The 27211-nt window shown below is 34.7% G+C and overlaps 2 protein-coding genes across 3 annotated transcripts in view; both read right to left on the bottom strand.

The window, feature by feature from the left end:
- The window catches only part of limd1a (LIM domains containing 1a), a 57592-nt gene extending 51755 nt beyond the window's left edge, over positions 1 to 5837 (bottom strand). The window contains exons 1-2 of one of the 2 annotated variants that reach the window (XM_073846635.1): positions 5397 to 5837; positions 4188 to 5289 (exon numbers count right to left, since the gene is read on the bottom strand). In XM_073846635.1, the coding sequence (XP_073702736.1) occupies positions 4188 to 5268 (1081 nt within the window). In that variant the 5' untranslated portion in view covers positions 5269 to 5289; positions 5397 to 5837. Of the gene's footprint in view, positions 1 to 4187 lie in introns of both variants that reach the window. The other variant, XM_073846634.1, reaches the window with a different exon arrangement.
- A 4976-nt stretch (positions 5838 to 10813) lies between these two features.
- The window catches only part of lars2 (leucyl-tRNA synthetase 2, mitochondrial), a 133582-nt gene continuing 117184 nt past the window's right edge, over positions 10814 to 27211 (bottom strand). Inside the window, exons 20-21 of the mRNA XM_073846627.1 lie at positions 24916 to 25043; positions 10814 to 12514 (exon numbers count right to left, since the gene is read on the bottom strand). Coding sequence (XP_073702728.1) covers positions 12335 to 12514; positions 24916 to 25043 — 308 coding nt within the window. The 3' untranslated portion in view covers positions 10814 to 12334. The remainder of the gene's footprint in view (positions 12515 to 24915; positions 25044 to 27211) is intronic.

Below are 27211 nucleotides of genomic sequence, written 5' to 3'. Positions count from 1 at the left end.
GAAGTAAAACCTCTTAGTAATCTCTTGAGTTATGGGTGAGCTAATTCCCTTTTCTATCCTTCTACTATATAGTAATGAAAAATAAAGTGATCCCTGGGTATTAAGATTTGTGTAGCTTAATATAACACAAACATGCAGTAGAAAACCCATTAAATATTTACATTATTTAAAAATCCACATCGTTTTATACATATTTAGGACTATGGGTGAGGCGCCATTATGATGTGAAATGGTTGCACTCAGTGAGCTACTGGCACTACCTGTTTTTACCGCAACTCAGAAATAAAATACTGATACAATGAACACAGCTAATGTAAGACCTTACAGGTGGTGATAAATATAAGTGCAGGCTTAAACCAAAAGCTGTACCATCATTTTTTCCAACAAGGAGTCTAAACGCCTCTGGACATCGAGTGAAATCCACGCAGAGAAACTGCGACGTCATGACAAGCGTCTGCATGTTTACATCCTGCCAGGATGGCATCTAGTGTTTCTTGTCTCTGCCTGTGGTCTACTAAAAGCCTCAAAAGCATCAGGGCTAAAGTGGAAAGAACAAAGACGCGGGTCTCTAGAAAGTTGTATTTGTCCACAGGCATCTTGCCGTTCTTTTCGGTTTTTATCGCTAGGAAAGCAATGAAGATTTTCATCACTTCTCTTGTTGTCCTTCGACTGAAAATTACAACCAAAAGCATCGTATTAGTATTTTATTTGTGTCACTGTAAATATAGCAACAGGTAGTGAAAGAAGCTCACCAAGCGCAACCATTTCATGTCATCAAAATAATGGCAACCCATAGTCTGAAATATGTTACTATGTGGATTTTTAAAATAACGCAAATCTTTCATGGGTTTTCTACTACATATTTCAGTAAAAGACAATTTATGTTATATACATTTTCACCCCAAAATGAAAGTCAATAATCACTTACCCTCATGTCGTTCCAAAACTGTAAAAGCTTGTGTTCAGAACACAAGTTACGATTTTTTGGATGAAAACCAGGAGCTTTATCAGTGTCCCACTGACTGGCAAGTAAATAACACTGTCAAGGCCCAGAAAAGTATGAAAGACGTCATCAAAATAGTCCATCTGCCAGTGGTTCAACCATAATTTTACAAAGCTCCAAGAATACTTTTTGTATGCAAAGAGAACAAAAATAATGACTTTATTCAACAATTCGTCTTCTCCATGTCACCGTAAGGCCATTTTGGAAAGTATCCACTGGACGCAAATAGGGATGCACCGATACGAATCGGCCGATCATGCTTGCGCGTTTTGTCAGTAAAGCCGGTTCTGTAATCAGCGGTAAATGCCAATCAGGTGCGTGATTTCACGTTGAGCCGTATATACTACACACAGCCGTTGTTTACCGACGAGCTGCGCAAATCAATGTTCATTATCAGTGTGAATGTGCGCAGCTCGTCAGTGAACAACGGCTGTGTGTAGTATATACGGCTCAACGTGAAATCACGCACCTGATGGCATTTACCGCTGATTACAGAACCGGCTTTACTGACAAAACGCGCAAGTGATCGGCCGATACGGATCGGTGCATCCCTAGACGCAAACAGCATATACTTTTCTCTCTCGGATAGGTTGTTCTTGATCGATTCAAAGCGTAAATAACCGCAGAAAATGTATCGACGTGACGCAGCTGACAGAGAACAGTGTACACCGTTTGCGTCCAAGTGACACTCTCCAAAATGGTGCTACGGTGACATGGAGAAGACGGATTGTTGAATCAAGTCGTTATTTTTGTTTTCTTTTCATACACAAAGTATTGTTGTAGCTTCGTAAAAGTATGGTTGAACCATACTTGACAGTGTTATTTACTTGCCAGTCAATGGGACAGTTACAAAGCTCCCGGTTTTCATCCAAAATATTTTATGGGGTAACATGGATAATGAGAAAACTTTCATTTTGGGGTGGAGTAACCCTTCAAGCCACATAAGTGTTTAGTGTTCCCTTTAAGACAAGGAAAACAATAAAACTTTGCTCAGTGCCCCATCACACTGTCAAGAGCACAGGAAACCATGAACAAGCACATCAGACATCAACATTTGTCAACTTCTTCTGTTAGCCATTAAAGCTGGCATACTGAACTAGTTTAGGAACACAGGCGCAATAATAGGTTCCAAATGATATTCGGCTCCTTCTTATGTGACCTTTTATCATGTGGTGACATGCACACAGAGACCACCCAGGTTTTCTTTACGTAATTTAGTAGTCTACTTAGGCGTCAGGGTGTTACAGTTGTTATGGACCTCACTCAGGATAGTTGGCACATTTAATTTGATGCTGAAGCTTTGAAAAAAAAAAAAAAAAAACAGAGCACAGTCCATTGAATGGATTGTACTTAGTGTTGATTTTTCAGACATAATATAAAATATATATATACACACACACAGTTGAGGTCAAAAGTTCACATACACCTTGCAGAATCTGCAAAATGGTAATTATTTGACCAAAATGCATGTTTTTTTTTTTTATTTAGTACTAAGCTGAATAAGATACTTCACATAAAAGACAATTACATATAGTCCCAGAGAAAATAATAGTTGAATGTATAAAAATGACTCTGTTTAAAAGTTTACATACACTTGATTCTTAATACTATGTTGTTACTTGAATGATCCACAGCTGTTTTTTTGTTTGTTTGTTTGTTTAGTGATAGTGGTTTGAACCCTTTACAACAATGACTGTATGATTTTGAGATCAATCGTTTCACACTGAGGACATTCATATGCAACTATTACAGAAGGTTCAAACGCTCACTGATGCTCCAGAACGAAACACAATGCATTAAGAGCCAGGGGGGTGAAAACTTGGAAAAGTGTTTTCCTCAGTGTGAAAAGATGAATCTCAAAATCATACAGTCATTGTTGAAAGGGGTTCAAATACACAAAAATGCTGAAAAACCAAATATTTTGTGGGACCTAAAGAAGTTTTCTGAAGAACAGCGGGCAGTTGAACAAACAAGGGACTCATGAACAACTATCACTAAACCAAAAAAACAGCTGTGGATCATTCAAGTATCAACACAGTATTAAGACTCAAGAGTATGTAAACTTTTAAACAGGGTCATTTTTATAAATTCAACTATTTTTTCCTCTGGACTGTAAAGTCTTATATATATTGGATATAGTCATGGGACCAAAAAAATAAATAAAATGACCAACTTAAAACTATATAGACTGTGAGTGAAATTCACTTTTTCTAAATCATGGTTAAGCGATAGTTCATCCAAAAATTAAAACTCATTAAATGTCTTCATTTACTCACTCTCTCATCCTTCCAAACGTCTAAGACTTTTTCTTCTGCGAAACACAAAAGAAAACATTTTCAAGAATGTTGGAAACCAAACAACTTTTGCTCCCACTAACTTCTAGAATTCTCAAAATATTCTCTTTTATGTTCCACAGAAGAAAGAAACTCGTACAACTTTGGAAAGACACAATGTTGAACAAATGACAGAATTGCTGCCCTTCTAAATATGCCATCTTCCCTAAACTCTGTCGGTATATACCTGCGCTTCAACCATAAATTTATTCTTAGGTCAATAAACTTGTAACCAAAGTAAACTGAAACTAAATTCAACACTGAGCATGAAAGATAATAAAATACCTTGAGTGTTTGATTTTGTGATACAGCCTGGCAGAGACAACTGGTAGAGTATATGCTGAGGCAAATGTGAATGAAAATAGATTTCCAGACCCACTGCCCACAGAGCGAACGAAAATGGGGGTGGAAATGTTGGTTTAGGGTAGTTTCATACACAGCGGGCACCATGCGACAGGGAGGAAACTTTCCTTAAGTGTGACTTGAACATACTCCCATCAGAGCCTAGCTCAATAAAAAATAAAAGAGGTAACTGCGAAGTCTGCCTTTAGTAATTGAAATGTGATGAAATAAAAGAAATTAACAACAGATGAAAAAGCAAGCAGGCCCAGGAATAGCTCCTGGAAAGGAAAAAGCCTGGAAATGCACCGCCAACAGGGATCTACACACTAACACACACTTGAATGTACAACTCACTGTGGCAAGAACCACACAGACACACACATGTATATGGAGTGAAGGTCAAGTGGAAACAGACAGAGGGTTTTTCAATCAGCAAGCTGCTAAACACAATTGCAGATGTGAAAAAGATAAATAGAAAAACACACTGGCAGCGATCACGTTGTGCTTACCAAAGTACTCAGCCTTTGGCTGGGCGTCCATCTCCTTTTCCAGGCGTTCAGTTAGAGCTTCTAATTTTATTTCAGCCACAGATGGCCCCTGATCCGCCTGTACATGGAGGGTCTGGCTTGGCAGTTTGAGCGCCCGAGAAGGGCTGGAAGACTCATCATGAGGCGACTCAACAGGGGCCACCGGTGCAGAAGCAGGCATTGCCGGATTACCAGGTGCAGTGATTTTGGGTTGCGGTGGCTCGCCTTGCTTCCCTCCATGGGACAATGGAAGTTGGGTCACCTGGGTTGAGGTGGGGGTACCAATATTATGAGGTCCCCCATTTTGATACGTTGGTCCACTGGCAGGCCACTGGGCAGAGTTTGGTTGGCAGTGCTGCCCAGGGCTAACCGGCTGATATGCATCCCTGTATGTTCCTGTAGGCGACTGAGAGGGTGACTTCCCTGTTTGGGGGAATCCCTGAGACACTGGAGAATAATTCTGACTAGCTACAGGTGAGCTAGAAGAAGAGGAACTGTTTGAGAAAGGAGACGATGGCGTCTGAGACGGGTAACCGGTTCTTGTCGCCCACGTGCCAGGGGGGCTAGTAGAGGGTGCCGATCGGGCCGGCACTGGTATTGGGTTAACAACATTCCCAGTTTCTTTACTATCATAAGCCCTGTTGGCGGATCCATCATGTAAGCTGGCCGAATGATGTTTTTGTCCTTCATAAGATACGTATGGAGTTACACTGGCAGTGCCAATCATCGGTCCAGACATGATGGGCGGTTTGGCTGCGGCTTCAACACCCTGTCTATAACTGTTGATGGGTGGTCTGTCTTTGGTGTAAAATGTGTTATCTGACACTTTCGAATGACTTCCATTGATCCTTGCTGCCAAACTGCTTTTCGCCATCTCCTCTTGCTGCTTCTGCATGTGTATTTTAGTCATTTTCGAGGCAAAAACTTTCCTGGTTTCTTCAAAATCCGGGTTGTTTCCTGCATCTCTCTTCACGCGAAATAAGCCGTCCTTCGATGCTTCATACATGTTTAAGTCCTCGATGAATTTACTCGCCTCAAGTCCCAAATCGTCGTATTTATCCATGTTTGAAACGGTAAACACGCACTGAAACAATCAGAAAGCAAGTTTGTAAACGTTTTGTCAGATGAGATTTTAGTCAAACCATTGAAGACGGTAAAACTGATGGGGAACAGCTGTCCAAACTCATTCACCTGTGAAAAGCTTCTGTGAGAGTATCGCTTAAAACTGCAAAAGCCAAGAGAAGAGTTTAAGTTTCCACACAGTAAACATCACACGACACAGATTAAATACGCAATAGTGACCAAGCGTGACTGGAAAACTATTTAGACGAAAAAGCTCTCGGCTTTTCCCTCAGCCCGTGAATAAAACTCGTAAAACTGAAGACAGCGACAAAAACTACTATACACTACTTACAACTGACTGAAAAGAAACGGACGCGAGCTGAACTTCACTGCTCGTGTAACTTTCGGAGCCAAAACTCGAACCAAACTCGACAGTAACTCTTAAATCTAACGAAGTATACTCCACAATGGACAAGAGTGAGTTTGAACTGCTCCTTTCGTGAACTCTTCTCCTCACTGAGAGATACTGAGCGACTCCCGCCTCCGTGCTGCTCTCTCCGCTCGCGCCGATTCCAACTGTGTGAATGGAGAAGCGCGTGACACTGGCAAGAGCGCGCGACCAGCTGTGCAGTTCGCGGTCGCGCTAAGAGGAAAAAAGTGTCCGCGGGCAGGTTATTCTCATGGATCCTCATTCTAAATAATCAAGGTCTTTTGGGGGTTGGAGAACTTTCTAAGCGGTTTAGAGAGTCTGTACTTGAAAGAGATGTGGAAAGACTCTCTACTGTCGTGTGGTTGCGTTGTAATTTCACATAATTAAAGTGCACTGAAGAGATTTTTTTTTCGCCACAAGACATGTGGAAATAATCCAGCACTTCAATGTATATATTATAGTGAATCTGACATCTAAAGTTTAATTTAAGACTTTAGGGTTACTCGAGGAATCAACTTGGTCTGTTGTGCAAAACACAGGGACATTCATTGATTCATTCATTCAGACTATGAATGAATGCATCAATTAAAGGGTTTTCATTGAATTACTTAGTTACTTTTTATGGACAGTAATGCGTTACGTTACTTTTGCGTTACTTTTTAAAACTGTGCAGTGTTTGCTGGTTTGTTTTTAATATAAAAAACTATTTTTGGCAAATGTAAAAGCCTTTTCACACCAAAAGCCTCAAGCTTAGAGAAAGGTAAATTGATGTCTGTACAGTAGACCGTGGAAGAAAAAATGCCAACTCTTCAGCAATAAAAAATGAAAACAAATGTTAGATTATCTTTAGTAATATTTGCTTATTAGTATGGATGAATTGGCTCATTGAAGGTCAGCAGCAAAGACATTGGTTAATAAAATGGGATTAAATACATAAAGGATATTTGTTTTATTTAACATATTTATTGCAGGTTTGCATTGAACCTCGCTGCTTTATTCATTTTGAGGAATACTGTATCTGTTTTTTTAGTGAGTGAGATTCTTTTTTTGCATTATTCTAGAACTAAAGTAACATCTTACTCACAATTTCTCAATTTGACAATATTGAGTTACTCCCTAAAGAAGTAACTAATTACTTTTTATGGAAACCTGGGCAGTGTTTGCTTGTTTGTTTTCAATATAAAAAGTTCTGTTTTTGGTAAAAGCCCTTTCACACCAAAAGCCTCATGCTGAAGATAAAAAAAAAGAATAATAAATTCACGTCTGTAAAGTAGACCGCAGAAGAAGAAAGTTCAACACTCTTCAGCAATAAAAAAAAAAAGAAAAACAAATGTTAGTTTTATTTTGAGTAATTTTTGCTTATTAGTATATGGTTGCATTAGATCATTAAAGGTCAGAAGCAAAGACACTGGTTAATAAAATAGGATGAAATACATCAAATATATTTCTTTTACTTAACATATTTAGTTATTGCAGGTTTGCATCATATTCTGAGTTGAATTTTACTGTTTTTATTTACTTTGAAGAATACTGAATCTGTTTTGTAGTGAGTGAGATGAATTAATGCATGTTCACATTTATTCTAGAACTAAAGTACAATCTTACTCCCGATTTCTCCCAACATGGGGACAGGAGAACTTTCAATCAATAACTGGGGAAATATGTAATTGGTGTTACTTATTTGGAAAAGTAACAGATATTTTCTTGTAAATTAAAAAGTAATATGTTACTTTAGTTACTTGAAAAACATAATCTGATTACTTAACTCGCATTACTTGTAATGCATTACCCCCAACACTAGTCCTAAGGTCCATTTTTTTTTTAATTCATATGAAATCTGAATAAATAAGCTTTCAATTTACGTATGGATTGTTAGGATAGGACAATATTTGGTCGAGATACAACTATTTGAAAATCTGGAATCTGAGGGTGCCAAAAAAATCTAAATATTAAGAAAATCACCTTTAAAGTGGTCCAAATGAAGTTCTTAGCAATGCATGTTACTAATCAAAAATTACACTTTAATATATTTATGGTAGGAAATTTACTAAATATATTCATGGAACATGATCTTTACTTAATATCCTAGTGGTTTTTGTCATAAAAGAAAAATCGATAATATTGACCCATACAATGTATTTTGGGCTATTGCTACAAATATACCTGTGCTACTTAAGACTGGTTTTGTGGTCCAGGGTCACGTTTGATGACAGATTTTGCCCAGCTTCAAAAAAGACAAAAAAGCACTGTAAAGTGCTTGCGCTAGCCATATTTCAATACTTCAAGTCATCCAAAATTTAAGATATTCACTGAGCTTTCAAATCTTTCAGAGCATTATGTAACTCAATTATGCATAATATCCAAATATCCTCAAATCGTAAAACTAATATATACACAACGTACATGTGTTTGGTAGTTAACATGGAGATCACAGGATGCTGATCAGCCATTTGAAGATATCATGTCAGAGGGTTCCAGTAGCCAAACCAAACTATGATGTTGTGAAGAGGAAAGTGATGCATAACACAGCTCATGTGATCAACTCTGCAAGCCAAACATTCCTACACAGCAACATTATCTGCAGTGTGAAGAGGGACAGAAATGCATTCCCCTATAAGCATGCACCTCACACATCCCATAACATTACATGCAGTCGTTGCTTAAAGTATGTGAACACTTATAGCTGAAGTCAAAAGTTTACATACACCTTGTAGAATCTGCAAAATGTTAATTATTCTGACAAAATAAGAGGGCTCATACAAAATGCATGTTATTTTTTATTTAGTACTGACCTGAATAAGATATTTCACATGAAAGATGTTTACATATAGTCCACAAGAGAAACCAATAGTTGAACTGATAAAAAATGACCCTGTGTTGTTACCTGAATGATCCACAGCTGTGTGTTTTGTTTTGTTTTTAGTGATAGTTGAGTCCCTTGATAGTCCTGAACAGTTCAAACTTAAGAAAAATCCTTCAGGTCCCACAAATTCCTTGGTTTTTCAGCATTTTTGTGTATTTGAACTCTTTCCAACAATGACTGTATGATTTTGAGATCCATCTTTTCACACTGAGGACAAGTGAGGGACTCATATACAACTATTACAGAAGGTTCAAACACTCACCGATGCTCCAGAAGGAAACACAATGCATTAAGAGCCGGGGGTGAAAACTTTTAAACGGAATGAAGATATGTACATTTTTCTTATTTTATCATAATATCATATTTTTTCATTTAGTACTGCCCCTGAAGATAGTGACATGTTTCCCAGAAGACAATTTAAGTTAAATTTACCCTAATTCAAATTCAAAATTGCACACATCTTCATTCTGTTCAAAAGTTTTCACCCCAGGCTCTTAATGCATTGTTTTTCCTTTTCGAGCATCAGTGAGCATTTGAACCTTCTGTAATAGTTGCTTATGAGTCTCTCAGTTGTCCTCAGTGTGAAAAGATACCTTGTGTATAAGGATTTGTTCGGATTGTTGGTAACCAAACGTTTGGTTACCATTGACTTCCACTGTACGGTCAAAATATCTTTCATATTTCCACAGAACACAGAAAGTCTTACAGGTTTGGAACGACATGAAGGTGAGTAAATGACAGAACTTTCATTTTTGGGTGAACTATTCCCTTAAGTATTCGAAATAGTACTAGCGATGCTTGCTTTAGCAAACAAAACTAATGAAAGAAACGTGAACAATATAACAGACCACTAATGTGAATGTAGTAACACAATACAAAAAAGACACAATGCACAGGAAATGAATACTCTAAAAATATCAAGTCACATGTCATCTGGGACAAAAAAAAATCCCTTCCTCCTTTTAAAGTCAGCACATTTGAGGAATGTGGGACTTCTGGGAAATTATTCTTCAGTGTTTTATTAGTGAGTCACTTATATAAGGCCATAAGGGACAGCAGAGGGGATCGATTTCAGACTGAATTCTGTGTGGTTACTGAGTAACATGGCAAAAAACATTTCCCAGCAACAGAGGTACTGTCAGCGAGCGTCCCGGGACGTCGATACCCTAAAGGCATAACACTTCATTTGACATGAAAGGCGTCCTTTATGCCGGTTCACAGCTTATTGTTCACTCAAGTACTGAGAAACATACTCTATGATGCATTTGGAGAAGGTCAGACACCGAACACATAAAGCAACACAGTCGAAACCCATTTAGCGAGGCGCTAACTCGAGCGCGGTGTCAGTGTGCTTGTGTCATTGGGTTGGGCTGCCGAAGACTGAGAAAATGGGGCCAAATTACTCTGGTGTTGAAACGTGATGACTCAAGTCTCTCCGTTCTCATTTCCAAAGGGAATGATGGGCATTCCTCAAGTTGTCTAACAGCAATTGTATAGAAGAGGGATCTATTCATTACCTTCAGATCATTTTATGGTTTGTTCAGACAATTCACTAATAATCAAAATATGGTTTAAGCTGTTAGGCTCGTTAAAATAAAAAAGACAGCTTACCTGATATCATTTTATTACTTCAAACATATCATTTTAAACATACACATTTGGCCATACAGTATGTCTTGAGTACTCTGAAAGAAATGGCATATGGTTACTTTTAAACTGTTTTCACTCAGAAATTGCTAGTAAATTTCACAAATAAGAAAGAAATGGCAAGTAAAAATAAACTTTTTCAGACTGAAGTTTAGAAAAAAAAGCACTTTCTTGTAAAACACACTACTGATCTTTCTTTTATTTATAGAAAATTAATTTTTACAGTTTACATACATTATTATCTAGTTTTATATGGGTAAAAAAAACATTTTGTCATTATTTACTCACCCTTGTGTTACCATTTTTGTTACCAGTTTTGGTTACCATTGACCTTCGCTGTAAAGACAGACTTTTCTCAAAGTATCAAAGAACAAATAAAGTTCAAGAAACAAATTCAGATCAATCCAATCAACATCCAACGCACAGAATCAAGTCTACGACCTACTTTTTTTCTTTTTCGATAAACCATTTTACTCACATGTAAGTAACAATTTGGCCCTCATATGGAACAGCTTGAAAAACACTAAAGATAAATATAAGATATTTTATTTCTGTTTTGCATTTATTAATTTAGCAGATGCTTTTATCCAAAGTGACTTACCAGCAGTATTTCAGTATTTTAGTATTTTGTTTATTCAAGAAAGATCTACTACAAACTTGTCTATTATTAAAAAATAATCTGGTAAAAGGTGGTGTGGTTAGAGCAAAACAAGCAAATTTTGAAAGTAATTCTTATTGGTCAACACATAAACGCAGTTTCATAAAAGTTTGGTTCAGTGTAACTTTGTACATTGCTTAGTACCTCGTCCTAAAAAAGTTGTACTGTGCAGTAAATCAAATAAATATACTGTTCCTTTGTCACTCTTCTGAAAAATTTATTATTTATCCTTTACAGATAAAGTCAAAAGTTTACATACACCTTGCAGAACCTGCAAAATGTGAATTATTTTACCACAATAAGAGGGATCATACAAAATGCATGTTATTTTTTATTTAGCACTGACCTGAATAAGATATTTCACACATGCAAAATAAGAAAAATGTACACGTCTTCATTCTGTTCAAAAGTTTTCACCCCCGGCTCTTAATGCATCTTGTTTCCTTCTGGAGCATCAGTGAGAGTTTGAACCTTCTGTAGTAGTTGTCCTCAGTTGTCCTCAGTGTGAAAAGATGGATCTCAAAAATCATACAGTATTGGTGGAACGGGTTCAAATACACAAAAATGCTGGAAAACCAAATAATTTTTTGGGACAGTTTAACTGTTCAGGACAAACAAGGAACTCAAGGAATCATTAGGTAACAACACTTTATTAAGAATGTAAACTTTTGAACATTCAACTATTATTTTCTTATGTGAAATATCTTATTCAGGTCAGTACGAAATAAAAAAACAACATGCATTTTGTATGATCCTCTTATTTTGCTAAAATAATTGACATTTTGCAGATTCTGCAAGGTGTACCTAAACTTTTGACTTTTTGTGAAAAAATCGTGAAAATTGTTTCAAAATAAATCCTACACCAATTTTTTTCCCTCAGTAAATTGTGATGCAACATCCCTACTTAAGTAATTTGATTCATGGTGTAATCTTCAGTCAGTGTGTACGTGTTTTAACACCCCACCCAGAATGTTAAAGACCTAAAGACTCCATACAGGACAGTGAGTCACCTAAATGAGTGTTTGATGAGGTCAGGGTGAGACGCTGCTTATGAGACCCAGCAGGAATCCCACTGTTGTCTGAAAGCAAAGCATGACCTCCACATCTCCATTTCAGGCAGTGCAGGTCTGTCAGAGGTGTTGTAATGTCAGGCTAAAACTAGCTGTTCAGAAATAGCTCGCTACAAAACACTAACACCGCCAGGCCGGCCTGGAGTCTGAGGTGACGAGGACTGAGAGACACAAAAAAGTATCCCATAAACCTGAAAATCACCTAAAATCCTTTTTATTTAGCAGCGAAGAGTGCCGTTTTCATTTTTCATCTCAACATCTTGTAAAATTGAAATATTCCTCAGTACACCATGTCTTTCTTTGTTACCTTTTCAAAAATCCTTCCACCTTTTCCTGATTCCTCTTTGGTGTCTTTTTCACGTACAGCACATTCTGGAATCAAAAGTAAGGCACATCATGTCATTCATCCACCAGGAAGTTGATGAGGGCCGTTCTGGGCGAGAGGATGGCCTTCTTAATGACTCGCTCAGAGAGCAGACGGACACCCAGAGGGCTGTTCAGCACCAGTTCCTGAACCTTCTGTGCGTCCTGAGCCACTTGGCGAGGTACAGATATACTCCCACACACCTTATTATTGATCTGAGGAGAAAACACAGAAAACACTCATACCATCTGAAAGCTTACAGACTAAAGATACTTTACATTTGATGGTATTTTGAGCCTCAAACAGGTTGAAGTCTGATTGATGCAAAACAACAACAAACTAGATTTTCTGAAGATGAGTAGCTAATGGTGCAAACCCAAATCTAAGAATTTGGAATTGGTTTGTACATCAGGCAAAATTCTTATTAAATTCTTATTATGTGTGGTTGGAGAGCTCTCCGTGGAGAAGACTCCAATGCATCTCCATTGGATTTCAGAATTTTTATTAGATGGGAAAAGATGGGTATGGACAGATGGGAAATGTTGATGATAAATGTATTTTATATACTGCAAAGTATTAATAAAATGAAAGAAAAAAAATATTTTACTTGGGTGCCTTGGTCTCAATATGTTTGTTTGTTTTTTTGCTTATTTTTTTAACAAAACAAACAAAAAAATCTTACTGACACAAAATATTTGATTTATTTCCCCATTTTTCTCTCCCTATAAATATATATGGATCAAAGATGAAAAAGGGTTTAAGCATAAAAAGTGTAATACTGCTTTAAATTGTTGTTTTATTCAAAAAAAAAAAGAGAAAAGGTTTTGTTTAATTTAATTGCATTTTTTTAATGCAAAAAATAAATATCATACAGTTTTCCCTAATTTACAGAAGACACCCACTAAAGTCATTAAGTGTAAGGCTCTTGTCATATTTACAACAAAAATCATATTAAAAGACCAATTACTTTAATCCCAAATACTAATTAGTTCAAATGTGCCACTATCTTAGGTTTTGCCCATTTGTCAGTAAGAGTTTTTTACTCATTTAAAACACAGTCAAATTTAATATGCTTCCTTATTGATTTATATATTTTAATATGTACAAAATAACCATGTTGTTTGAATTTGACATAAATATTGTTACACTGAATGACAACGTAACATTATTTCAACCAAATTTTGACAATTTATTCTCCAAAAAACGTATTTGAAACCTTAAAAATAGACGCTTTATTTAAAATTAATGTGCTTTCTATGAACATAAAATCACTTTTGTAAATTTTTGGATGTGGACATCTTACCGTCTTTGACCCATATATATTTAAGGAATTAACACTTTTATTTAGCAAGGACAGATTTAATTGATGAAAAGTGATACTAAAGACATTTATAGTGCCTTTTTGATGTGTCTTGAACAGCAAATCAGAATATTAAAATGATTTCTGAAGGATCATTTGACAGTGAAAATTGAAGTAATCACTTCTGAAAATTAACAAGAATAAATTATAATTCACATTACAGCTGCAAGCCGGGGTGAAAGGGCCCTCGCACCCGGGCTCACCGCCACCCGGTGGCTTTAGGAAAACAGCAAACGCTGAGCAATATGCATTTAATAAGTGGTAACTATAGAAGGAATATGTCAAAGTCATTTATATGTGCCAAACTTCCTGCTGCCAGCTGGTGGTGCTATGAGTACAACTAAATATTGGCATGTAGAAGTCTTCAAGCCAGGAATCTTACCAAACATGTCAAGTTTAGTGCAAATTGGAAATTGCATGTTTAAGTTCGAGTGAAGTTTGGTGCAGACCTAACATTGCATGCCTGAATTATAACAACTTCCTGTTTCATGGCGAAACATCGAAGTTTGTCAGGCTGCCACGGACACGCTCTTCAATGAAAACTCAAGATCTTCACAATTTAACGTCAAAAAGGCTTTTATATTACACCCTGTTTAAATCTTATAAGAGGAGTTTGTTTAAATGCAATGCCTGAAAATGGCAAAAACTGCATAAGACTTGATGAGAAAATTCTAAATAACAGACTTCCTGTTGGGTTTCCGACTTCGTTCCAGAGGACTTTTTTGTGGGTATTGGTGTGTTACATGTGTCTACCGAATTTCGTACATGTACGTGAAATGTAGCTCGAGGAGCACTTCGTTTACATTTTATAGGTGGTGCTATCAAGCCATTTTGCCACACCCACTTCAGAAACCCATATCAGGTGTACATTTTCACGACTTTTGCTGTGTGTGCAAAGTTTCATGAGTTTTCGTGCATGTTCAGGCCCTTAAAAATGTAATTAATTTTGGAAAAGAAACTGAGCAATTCCAATAGGTTCCTAACACCATTGGTGCTTGGGTCCTAAAATATATTGCAATAGAAAAAATTACATTGTAAAAAATAAATAAATAAAAAATAAATTCAGCCTTGATGAGACTTAGAGACTTTCTTTTTCATACAGACCTCAAACATTTAGATAGTAGCTATTTCGTATATATATACTCACACATTATCATAAGTATACATTATTTATGGATAACAACATTTTAACAATGTGCAAATGGGTCAAAGATTTTAAGATGGCCAAAATAAATTTACAAAAGTGATTTTCTGTCCATAGAAAGCCCTTAAAATGTAGTAAAGTGTCTACTTTTAAGGTTTCAAATAAGTGTTTGAGTATAAAATGTCAATATTTGGTTAAAATAATGTTACACTGTCATGTTACAACACAATATTTATGTAAAAATACAAACAACATACTTATTTTTACCAGTACACATTAAAATATATAAATGAATAAGGCAGCATATTACATTTTATTGTGTTTAAAGGAGTAAAAAATTCTTACTGACAAATGGGCAAAACCTAGGATTGTGGCAAATTTTAGTAATTTGTCTTTTAATGTCATAATGTTTTTTTGTTGTAAATATGCTTGAGTGACATTTATTGTGTCTTCAGTAAATCAGGGGAAAATGTATGATATTTACTTTTAGCTCAGAAAAACAAAAACAAAAATTAAATTAAACAAAACTTTTTACTATATGCAGTATATTTTTTAAAACAACAATTTAAAGCAGTATTACACTTATTGTTCTTATGCTTGAACCCTTTTTCATCTTTGACCCAAATATCAATTATAATGCAATGCGCCTCTGTATTTATAGTGTAAAATTGTATTGCATCAATTGTGAGGAAGAAGATGGAGCAAAAAGAAAAGGATACAGAGGAAAAACTCAAGTCTTTGTAAAAGTGACACTTAACCAAAAGTTCTTTCAGAAATCAATTTGCTTTAATCCAGCCTGGTTTAAAACTGACATTACTCTTTTTCACATTCTCAAAGTCTTTGCGCAGAGGTTCCTGCTGGAGGACAAAATATTCTTAGTATGGTTTTCCTCCAGATCAGCAGTAGTTTAAGCTGACGTACTGTGGCGTATCTTAGGATGACTAAACAAAAAAGGGTGGATACCTTGCTGTTGTTAGCTGTGTGTGTGGGTTTGAGTGAAACTAAAGCTGGTCTTCTAGTGCATCTGCTCCTCAGTGAGTCTGTGGTGAAATGAAACGCACCCAGACAGCTGGACTGCATCATGGGAGAAAATCGTCCCTGTTATTATGGCTCCCAAAGTAGTTCAGCCACCCGCACAAAGAAGGGGATTCCCTAAAATACCACCAGGCTGGTGCCAGCCTGAGTCCTGGCAAAGACTGGGTGTAGCAAAGACTTCTGGGTAGAACTTTTTCAACTGAGTATGCAGTGACATCTCATGCTCATTTTCCTTATTTGGAGATTAAATTCATGATTTAGATTTTTCTTCATAAATGTCATGGCAGCTACGCCTTTATCCTGTGTTGCCAGATAATGTGGACTCTGTGTGTGTGTCAAAAACTATGGGTTAAAAAAATGGGTTTTTCTTAAACTGATTTACAGTACTGAACTGAACTAGTTTGATATCAACTGTGTTCAGGTGAGTTTTGGTAATCAATATCTGGCAACAGTAGATTGTTGTATATTGTTCTGCTTGGGTGAGAATTCAGAAATTGTGAAATGAGAATTCATAAAATCTCAGAATTCAGTCTCAATTTTTCAGTAGCTAACAATACAATACTTTATGTGCTTAACCCTTGGGTTGTGCTCGGATTCCTGTCTTTGATGTTCAGAATATTACTATAATTCCTGCCTTTGATGTTCAATTGCTTATAAATCTCTCATTATGCTTTATTATCACCAAATATTGGATTCAATCTTTTTGTCAACTTGTTTTCTTTCATTTAGGACTGTTTTGTGTTTCTATTTGCATCTGATTAATCGTAGGCCTCATTTATCCGAAAGTAGGTACCTCGTTTTTTTGAGTCCAAAAATTATTTTTTATGAATAATTTTCACAATATTAAACAAAAAATTCTAAACATTTGCACTGTTTCTCACACTAGTGTACTTTAATGTTTAATCAGGAAGTTTGCTTTTAAATGCTTTTATTTTGTACAAAATTGCAAAAAGTCACAATTGTGGTGTTCCCGGGTCAAAAATGACCGGACTCCAAACAATTGCTTATAAATCTCTCAGTATGCTATATTATCACCAAATATTGGATTCAACCTTTTTGTCAACTTGTTTTCTTTCATTTAGAACTGGTTTTGTGTTTCTATTTGCATCTGATTAATCGTAGGCCTCATGTATCTCAGAGTAGGTACCTCGTTTTTTAAGTGAAAAAATCATTTTTTATGAATAATTTTCACATTAAACAAAAAATTCTAAACATTTGCACTGTTTCTCACACTAGTGTACTTTAATGTTTAATCAGGAAGTGTGCTTTTAAATGCTTTTATTTTGTACAAAACTGCAAAAAAGTCACAATTGTGGTGTTCCCGGATCAATAATGACCGGACTCCAAACAATTGCTTATAAATCTCTCATTATGTTATATTATCACCAAATATTGGATTCAATCTTTTTGTCAACTTGTTTTCTTTCATTTAGGACTGTTTTGTGTTTCTATTTGCATCTGATTAATCGTAGGCCTCATGTATCTCAGAGTAGGTACCTCGTTTTTTAAGTGAAAAAATCATTTTTTATGAATAATTTTCACATTACACAAAAAAATTCTAAACATTTGCACTGTTTCTCACACTAGTGTACTTTAATGTTTAATCAGGAAGTTTGCTTTTAAATGCTTTTATTTTGTACAAAACTGCAAAAAAGTCACAATTGTGGTGTTCCCGGGTCAAAAATGACCAGACTCCAAACAACTGCTTATAAAATTCTCATTATGTTATATTATCACCAACTATTGGATTCAATCTTTTTGTCAACTTGTTTTCTTTCATTTAGGACTGTTTTGTGTTTCTATTTGCATCTGATTAATCGTAGACCTCATGTATCTCAGAGTAGGTACCTCGTTTTTTAAGTGAAAAAATAATTTATGAATAATTTTCACAATATTAAACAAAAAAATCTAAACATTTGCACTGTTTCTCACACTAGTGTACTTTAATGTTTAATCAGGAAGTGTGCTTTTAAATGCTTATATTTTGTACAAAATTGCAAAAAGTCACACTTGTGGTGTTCCCGGGTCAAAAAGGATTGGACTCCAAACAATTGCTTATAAATCTCTCATGATGCTTCATTATCACCAAATATTAGATTCAATCTTTTTGTCAACTTGTTTTCTTTCATTTAGGACTGGTTTTGTGTTTCTATTTGCATCTGATTAATCGTAGGCCTCATGTATCTCAGAGTAGGTACCTCGTTTTTTAAGTGAAAAGATAATTTTTATGAATAATTTTCATAATATTAAACAAAAAATTCTAAACATTTGCACTGTTTCTCACACTAGTGTACTTTAATGTTTAATCAGGAAGTTTGCTTTTAAATGCTTTTATTTTGTACAAAATTGCAAAAAGTCACACTTGTGGTGTTCCCGGGTCAAAAAGGATTGGACTCCAAACAATTGCTTATAAATCTCTCATTATGTTATATTATCACCAAATATTGGATTTATTCTTTTTGCCAACTTGTTTTCTTTCATTTAGGTTTGGTTTTGTGTTTCTATTTGCATATGATTATTTATTAGCCTCATTTATCCAAAAGTAGGCACCTCATTTTTTGAGTGAAAAAAATAAATTTTTATGAACAATTTTCACAATATTAAACAAAACATTCTAAACATTTGCACTGTTTCTCACACTAGTGTACTTTAATGTTTAATCAGGAAGTTTGCTTTTAAATGCTTTTATTTTGTACAAAATTGCAAAAAAGTCCCGGTCAATAATGACCGGACTCCAAACAATTGCTTATAAATCTCTCATTATGCTATATTATCACCAACTATTGGATTCAATCTTTTTGTCAACTTGTTTTCTTTCATTTAGGACTGGTTTTGTGTTTCTATTTGCATCTGATTAATCATAGACCTCATTTATCCGAAATTAGGTACCTCATTTTGAAAGTTTGAGAAGAAATTGTTTGGAGTCTCGTCATTTTTGACTGGGAACACCACAAGTGTGACTTTTTGCAATTTTGTACAAAATAAAAGCATTTAAAAGCAACCTTTCTTATTAAACATTAAGGCACACTGGTGTGAGAAACAGTGCAAATCTGTATAATTTTTGGTTTGATATTGTGAAAAATATTCATAAATTATTTTTTCACTCAAAAAACAAGGTACATACTCTGAGATTACATGAGGCCTACAATTAATCAGACGCAAATAGAAACACAAAACCAGTCCTAAATGAAAGAAAACAAGTTGGCAAAAAGAATGAATCCAATTTTGGTGATAATATAGCATAATGAGAGATTTATAAGCAATTGTTTGGAGTCTGGTCATTTTTGACTGGGAACACCAAGTGTGACTAGGTGAAATAAAACCCACAAAAAATTACGAAAATTAAAACAAAAAAAATTCTGAGAACTACTTATACTGTGTGAACAAAGTCAGGAAGTTTAAGACCAATGTGATAACGTTAACTAGTATTTATGGGGAAAAGAAAATCTTTTCTGGGTCAATTTGACCCGAACACAACATAAACTCAAGAAATTTTGTTCATTAGATGAACTCATTTTATTTATACTAACCATTTTCCATCTGTCATTTTTTAATGGATTCTGGGATGGATTGTCTTTTCCATTAAGAATGTGTAGTTGCAAGTGATGCTGCCTCCGATTTTGGACAACCTTAGAAGGCAGCATGAATATACCACTTTATACCAATGACATATCCATGAAGGCAAGCATAGACACATGCTTGCCTCAAAAGACATTTGTGAAAAGAAGATTTCAGCCCCCAGATGGTTCAAGTCTGTAATAATCATTCACTCATCAGGCCAAATTCAGAGGCCAATCCCTTTACACACGCACAAATTACAGACAGCCTGTACTGAAATACAGGCTTTTAAGTTGGAGGTAAACACTTTCCCTTTGCCACTTTCCCAGAGCACATCCTGTGCTGAAAATTCTGCACACAAACATCCTGATGATATATCGCAAATACACTGACATACTGATTCAAGAAGGTTGTGTTTGCTAAATCTAGCATTACTATAACTTCTGATCATGCTTAAATGCATAGTTCACCCAAAAATGAAGTTTTTATGTTTATCTGCTTAGCCCCAGGACTTTGTGACTTTGTTTCTTCAGTTGAACACAAACACGCTCAGGACAGTTGAACGTTGTGTTGGATCAGAGGTAAATAATGATATAAATACTGTTCAGTTTCTTGCACAGACCAATCATTTTGTGTGTTAAGACCTCAATGTATCATCATGAGCCGCAGGGTTTAATTTGGTTTTGTCTGTGTATGTTTTTTTTACTCTCAAAGACTTGGTGCCCATTGACTGCCATTATATGACTGACAGACTGCAACAGTTTGAGTTAAAAACCTTTGTTTGCGTTCTACTGAAGAAACAAAGTCACCTACATCTTGGATGCACTGGGGGTAAGCAGATAAACATTACATTTTCATTTTGGGTAAAGTATCCCTTTAAAGCTAGTGATTCAAATCAAGTCTTAAAGTGTTCAACTTTAAAGTGTAAAAACAAAAAAAAAGTAAAGATGTACAGTGCACAGAACACCCCTGTGGTGATGATTTTTGCAAACAAGCACCACTCACATAGCACCAGGGAACAAATTAATGGGATAATTCACCTAAGAATTTCCTGTTAGTTCCTCCAAAATGTAGTTTTTATTGTTCAGTAAAATAGTAAAGAAGACTTTTAACTGAAACCATGGTCTTTGGTGATTTATAAAAATTTAAGTCAACAGCTCCCTGAACTTTGAGAGTCAAAAAAGGATGCACTACCAGTCAAACCAGTTTTCGATTTTTTACATTTTTATTAAAGAAGTCTCTTCTGCTCACCAGGCCTGCATTTATTTGATCCGTAGTACAGTAAAAACTAAAAAAAAATTTTACTATTTAAAATAACTGCTCTCTATTTGAATATATTTTAAAATGTAATTTATTCCTGTGATCAAATCTACATTTTCAGCATCATTACTCCAGTCTTTAGTGTCACATGATCCTTCAGAAATCATTCTAATATGCTGATTTTCTGTTCAAGAAACATTTATTGTTATTATTATTATCATCAATATTTAAAACAGTTTAGTATTTTTTCCAGGATTCTTTGATGATCAGCTTTGAAATCACATGAATAGATTCCATTTTAAAATATATTTAAATAGAAATCAGTTGATTTAAATAGTAAAAATATTTCACAATTTTACAGTTTCGCTGTAATTGGGTTGAAATAAATGCAGGGTTTGGTGAGCAGAAGAGACTTCTTAAAAAAACATTAAAAATCATACTGTTCAAAAACTTCTGACTGGTAGTGTACAAGCAAAAAAAAAAAAATGAATAGCTGTGGCTCCTGACGATATATTGAGGTCTTATGACATAAAGAATCAGTCAGTGAAAAAAACTGAACATTATTAACAAAATTATTACCTGTAATCCAGAGCCTCTGACAAACGGTCTGGAGTGATATCTAGTTCACGAACAAATCATTATCTTGAACTGGTTATATTTAGTGAACTGGTTGAACCAGTTTACCAAACCAGACTGAACCGTCTGGAACAGATCTACAAGTTACTCAATCAAAACTCACTTTCAGATCCCTGACAGTCACTCTGACTCGAAATAAGTCAAAATATCAAATATGAATAACTCATTCAGCGCTCCAGTTCCTCCAACAGTCACTGAACTGAGGAAACAGTTTACCTCGGACCAAAGAATAATGAGCTAAATTAAAGTTTTCATGTTTGTTTTTGTGTGTTTTATGTAAAAGGCTTGATTAAGACTAGTTAAAGGATTCGTTCACTTCCAGAATAAATATTTACAGATAATGTACTCACCCCCTTGTCATCTAAGATGTTCATGCCTTTCTTTCTTCAGTTGTAAAGAAATTATGTTTTTTGAGGAAAACATTTAAGGATTTCTCTCCATATAGTGGACTTCTATGGTGCCCCCGAGTGTGAAATTCCAGTTTAAATGCAGCTTCAAAGGGCATTTGTGATTAAAAAGTGTATAAATATTCATTTTTTAAGAAAATGGCCAATCGTTTTGCCATATAAGACCCTTCTGGGATCGTTTAGAGGCCTTTAAAGCAACATTTAAAATGCATTTTGGAAGTTCAAACTCAGAAATAGTTTAGAAGTCCACTATATGGAGAAAAATCCTGAGACAAGACAAGCATTTGTGGTTAAAAAGTGTATAAATATTCATTTTTTTAAGAAAATGGCCAATCGTTTTGCTATATAAGACCCTTCTGGGATCATTTAGAGGCCTTTAAAGCTACATTTAAAATGCATTTTGGAAGTTCAAACTCAGAAATAGTATAGAAGTCCACTATAAGAACAAAAATCCTGAGACAAGACAAGCATTTGTGGTTAAAAAGTGTATAAATATTCATTTTTAAAGAAAATGGCCAATCGTTTTGCTATATAAGACCCTTCTGGGATCATTTAGAGGCCTTTAAAGCAGCATTTAAAATGCATTTTGGAAGTTAAAACTCAGAAATAGTATAGAAGTCCACTATAAGAACAAAAATCCTGAGACAAGACAAGCATTTGTGGTTAAAAAGTGTATAAATATTCATTTTTAAAGAAAATGGCCAATCGTTTTGCTATATAAGACCCTTCTGGGATCATTAAGAGGCCTTTAAAGCTGCATTTAAAATGCATTTTGGAAGTTCAAACTCAGAAATAGTGTAGAAGTCCACTATATGGAGAAAAATCCTGAGACAAGACAAGCATTTGTGGTTAAAAAGTGTATAAATATTCATTTTTTTAAGAAAATGGCCAATCGTTTTGCTATTTAAGAGCCTTCTGGGATCATTTAGAGGCCTTTAAAGCTACATTTAAAATGCATTTTGGAAGTTCAAACTCAGAAATAGTATAGAAGTCCACTATAAGAACAAAAATCCTGAGACAAGACAAGCATTTGTGGTTAAAAAGTGTATAAATATTCATTTTTAAAGAAAATGGCCAATCGTTTTGCTATATAAGACCCTTCTGGGATCATTTAGAGGCCTTTAAAGCTGCATTTAAAATGCATTTTGGAAGTTCAAACTCAGAAATAGTGTAGAAGTCCACTATATGGAGAAAAATCCTGAGACAAGACAAGCATTTGTGGTTAAAAAGTGTATAAATATTCATTTATTTAAGAAAATGGCCAATCGTTTTGCTATATAAGACCCTTCTGGGATCATTTAGAGGCCTTTAAAGCTACATTTAAAATGCATTTTGGAAGTTCAAACTCAGAAATAGTATAGAAGTCCACTATAAGAACAAAAATCCTGAGACAAGACAAGCATTTGTGGTTAAAAAGTGTATAAATATTCATTTTTAAAGAAAATGGCCAATCGTTTTGCTATATAAGACCCTTCTGGGATCATTTAGAGGCCTTTAAAGCAGCATTTAAAATGCATTTTGGAAGTTAAAACTCAGAAATAGTATAGAAGTCCACTATAAGAACAAAAATCCTGAGACAAGACAAGCATTTGTGGTTAAAAAGTGTATAAATATTCATTTTTTAAGAAAATGACCAATCGTTTTGCTATATAAGACCCTTCTGGGATCATTTAGAGGCCTTTAAAGCTGCATTTAAAATGCATTTTGGAAGTTCAAACTCAGAAATAGTGTAGAAGTCCACTATATGGAGAAAAATCCTGAGACAAGACAAGCATTTGTGGTTAAAAAGTGTATAAATATTCATTTATTTAAGAAAATGGCCAATCGTTTTGCTATATAAGACCCTTCTGGGATCATTTAGAGGCCTTTAAAGCTACATTTAAAATGCATTTTGGAAGTTCAAACTCAGAAATAGTATAGAAGTCCACTATAAGAACAAAAATCCTGAGACAAGACAAGCATTTGTGGTTAAAAAGTGTATAAATATTCATTTTTAAAGAAAATGGCCAATCGTTTTGCTATATAAGACCCTTCTGGGATCATTTAGAGGCCTTTAAAGCAGCATTTAAAATGCATTTTGGAAGTTAAAACTCAGAAATAGTATAGAAGTCCACTATAAGAACAAAAATCCTGAGACAAGACAAGCATTTGTGGTTAAAAAGTGTATAAATATTCATTTTTTAAGAAAATGACCAATCGTTTTGCTATATAAGACCCTTCTGGGATCATTTAGAGGCCTTTAAAGCAACATTTAAAATGCATTTTGGAAGTTCAAACTCAGAAATAGTTTAGAAGTCCACTATATGGAGAAAAATCCTGAGACAAGACAAGCATTTGTGGTTAAAAAGTGTATAAATATTCATTTATTTAAGAAAATGGCCAATCGTTTTGCTATTTAAGAGCCTTCTGGGATCATTTAGAGGACTTTAAAGCTGCATTTAAAATGCATTTTGGAAGTTCAAACTCAGAAATAGTATAGAAGTCCACTATATGGAGAAAAATCCTGAGACAAGACAAGCATTTGTGGTTAAAAAGTGTATAAATATTCATTTTTTAAGAAAATGACCAATCGTTTTGCCATATAAGACCCTTTTGGGATCGTTTAGAGGCCTTTAAAGCTGCATTTAAAATGCATTTTGGAAGTTCAAACTCATGGGCACCATAGAAGTCCATTATATGAAATGATTTACGACTGAAGAAAGAAAGACATGAACATCTTGGATGACAAAGGGCTGAGTAAATTATCTGTACATTTTTGTCATGAACTAATTCTTTAATGCTTTAGTCTTGTAAAAATTAAATCATACATATTCATTATTGTGTGCCTTAATAATATAATTGTGTATACATAATGTCATTGTATGATTTTATGATGATTACAAGACCTCGATATATCATCAGGAGCCACGGGGAATACATTTGTGCTGTCTGATATGAATTTTTTGACTCTTAAGTGGCGGTAGCCATTGACCTGCATTTTATGAATCATCAAGAACCACAGTTTCAGCTAAAAATTTTGAAGGAAAAAACTCACCTAAATCTTAGACAGCCTGAGGGTGATAAAATTAACAGCAAAATTTCATTTCTGAGGGAACTATTTTTTTGAACTAATTTTTGTCTAACATCAGCTGTGGATTTCATTTCCTCAAAGGAAACATTCTGTAAATAATGTGTGTTTGGGGTGTTTTTAGTACTCTGTGTGTGTGTGAGACATACCCGTACGGACAGCTGGAGTGTGTCGGGTGTTTGTAGGTACTCCGGATCCACACTAGGCCACGGCTGCTGAAGGACACTTCCCTTCCCCGAAAGCAGACTTCCTAGAGGATTCCGCACCTGAGACAAACCTGAGAGAGGTTTCAGGAAATTATCACATAGTCTAAACGCCAATAAACTAGTATTATTAATCAAATGAAGCACATATTAATATTTGCTGAGAAAAGGTCCTAAATGATAGTAGTTCAGAGTAAAAAAAAAAAAAAAAACAATTTTAAGGTAACTTCCTATCCCTTTAAAACCTGACACATAAAATAATAGTCAGAAAAATGTAAATTGAACTGTTTATTGAACATTCAGTTTATATATGTATTTTTGTGAGTATCAAATTTAATACATCAGGCTTTTATATGTGACCCTGGACCACAAAACCAGTCTTAAGTCGCTGGGGTATATTTGTAGCAATAGCCAAAAATACATTGTATGGGTCAAAATTATTGATTTTTCTTTTATGTCAAAAATCATTAGGAAATTAAGTAAAGATCATGTTACATTAAGATTTTTTGTAAAATTCCTACTGTAAACCTATCAAAATGTAATTTTTGATTAGTAATATGCATTGTTAAGAACTTAATTTGGACAACTTTAAAGGTGATTTTCTCAGTATTTTGATTTTTTTGCAGCCTTAGATTCCAGATTTTCAAATAGATGTATCTCGGCCAAATATTGTCATATCCTAACAAACTATACATCAATAGAAAGCTTATTTATTGAGCTTTCATATGATGTATATATCTCAGTTTGGTAAAATTTAACCTTATGACTGGTTTTGTGGTCCAGGGTCACATATAACATAGTGAGAAATAGAGCTCGTACATTGAGGAAAAAAAATCTCATAATTCATGCCATTTTTGTGCACTTGCTGTTATTCATGTGGCGAAAAATAATGAAAAAGAATTCTGATGGCTTGTAATGTAAATAAATTAAATTTTGCAACAGTATAATATTTGTTACTCACTATCTCTTAATATATCTTAGCAAGATGATATTTAAATGCTTAGTTTGACAATCGAAACATATAATGCAATGCAATCCACTGATGATTAAGAGATTAACAAATACAAATTCCTCAAAAGCCTGATGATCACATTTGAGACTCACATCTGAAAAAATGTCCTATTTCCTAAAAACTATGCATGAATAATCAAGCTACATTGCTTCAGTCCAGTAAGTGTCCATCTTGAAATATAACTAATAGTAGCCAATAAATGTTATGTTTACACTGCAAAAAAATGCTTTTCTTAGATTTGTCTTGTTTCAAGCCAAAATATCTTAAATCAAGAAGGATTTTACACACTAATAAAATGATAGCTTTTTTTCAGAAAAAAAAAAACTACTCAGAATTAAGAGCGTTTTGCTTGAAACAAGCAAAATAACCTGCCAATGGGGTTAGAAAAATAATCTTGTTTTCTGCTTGAAATAAGATTTTTTTTTTGCTTACCCCATTGGCAGATTATTTCGCTTTTTCTAAGAAAACAAGACAATAATTTTTACCTGTCTAGAAAATCCTTCTTGATTTAAGATTTTTTAGATATTTTGGCTAGAAACAAGACAAAATCCTAAGAAAAGCATTTTTTGCAGTGTATTTGATACAAATCAGCAAAGATTTCACAACAAAAAGGTGAAGGTTTGCACAATTATACTAAAAGGACTTAAAGGACTAAAAGGACAGGTTTTAGAAATATGATATAGTACGCTTTATAGGGTTAAAGATCCACGAGTGCCACCAATCTTTTGTAACACAAGGCAGAGAATGATCCAGCACATAAACAGGGGTCCGATGGTCAAGCGGTGGTCAATACTATAAATTTAGAAACCTGTGTCTGACCTCAACATGGCCTTCAGGAAGGATGTACATTTCCGCTTGTCCTTAGCGTGTGTTTGTGTGTGTGCATAAGTACAGGAGGACGTGGGAGAGGAAGGAATAGTTTACACAAAAATTAATTCTGACATTATTTACTATCCTCATATTGTTCCATGCTGTTATTATTGTTATTTTTCTTGTGGCACAAGATTTTTCCCAATCTATGAGCACACACCCACAAACATACCCTTAACAAGCAACTTTTACACTGCAAAAAATGCTTTTCTTACTTAGAATTTTTGTCTTGTTTCCAGCCAAAACATCAAAAAATTCTTAAATCAAAAAGGATTTTCTAGACAAGGAAAAAATATTGTCTTGTTTTCAGAAAAAATAAGTTAAAATTAAGTGAGTTTTTGCTTGAAACAAGCAAAATAA

This window comes from Garra rufa, chromosome 9, assembly GCF_049309525.1.
Source record: "Garra rufa chromosome 9, GarRuf1.0, whole genome shotgun sequence".
Taxonomy (NCBI): domain Eukaryota; kingdom Metazoa; phylum Chordata; class Actinopteri; order Cypriniformes; family Cyprinidae; genus Garra; species Garra rufa.
Note: the sequence above shows the minus strand (reverse complement) of the source record. Positions and strands in the feature narration are given on the sequence as shown.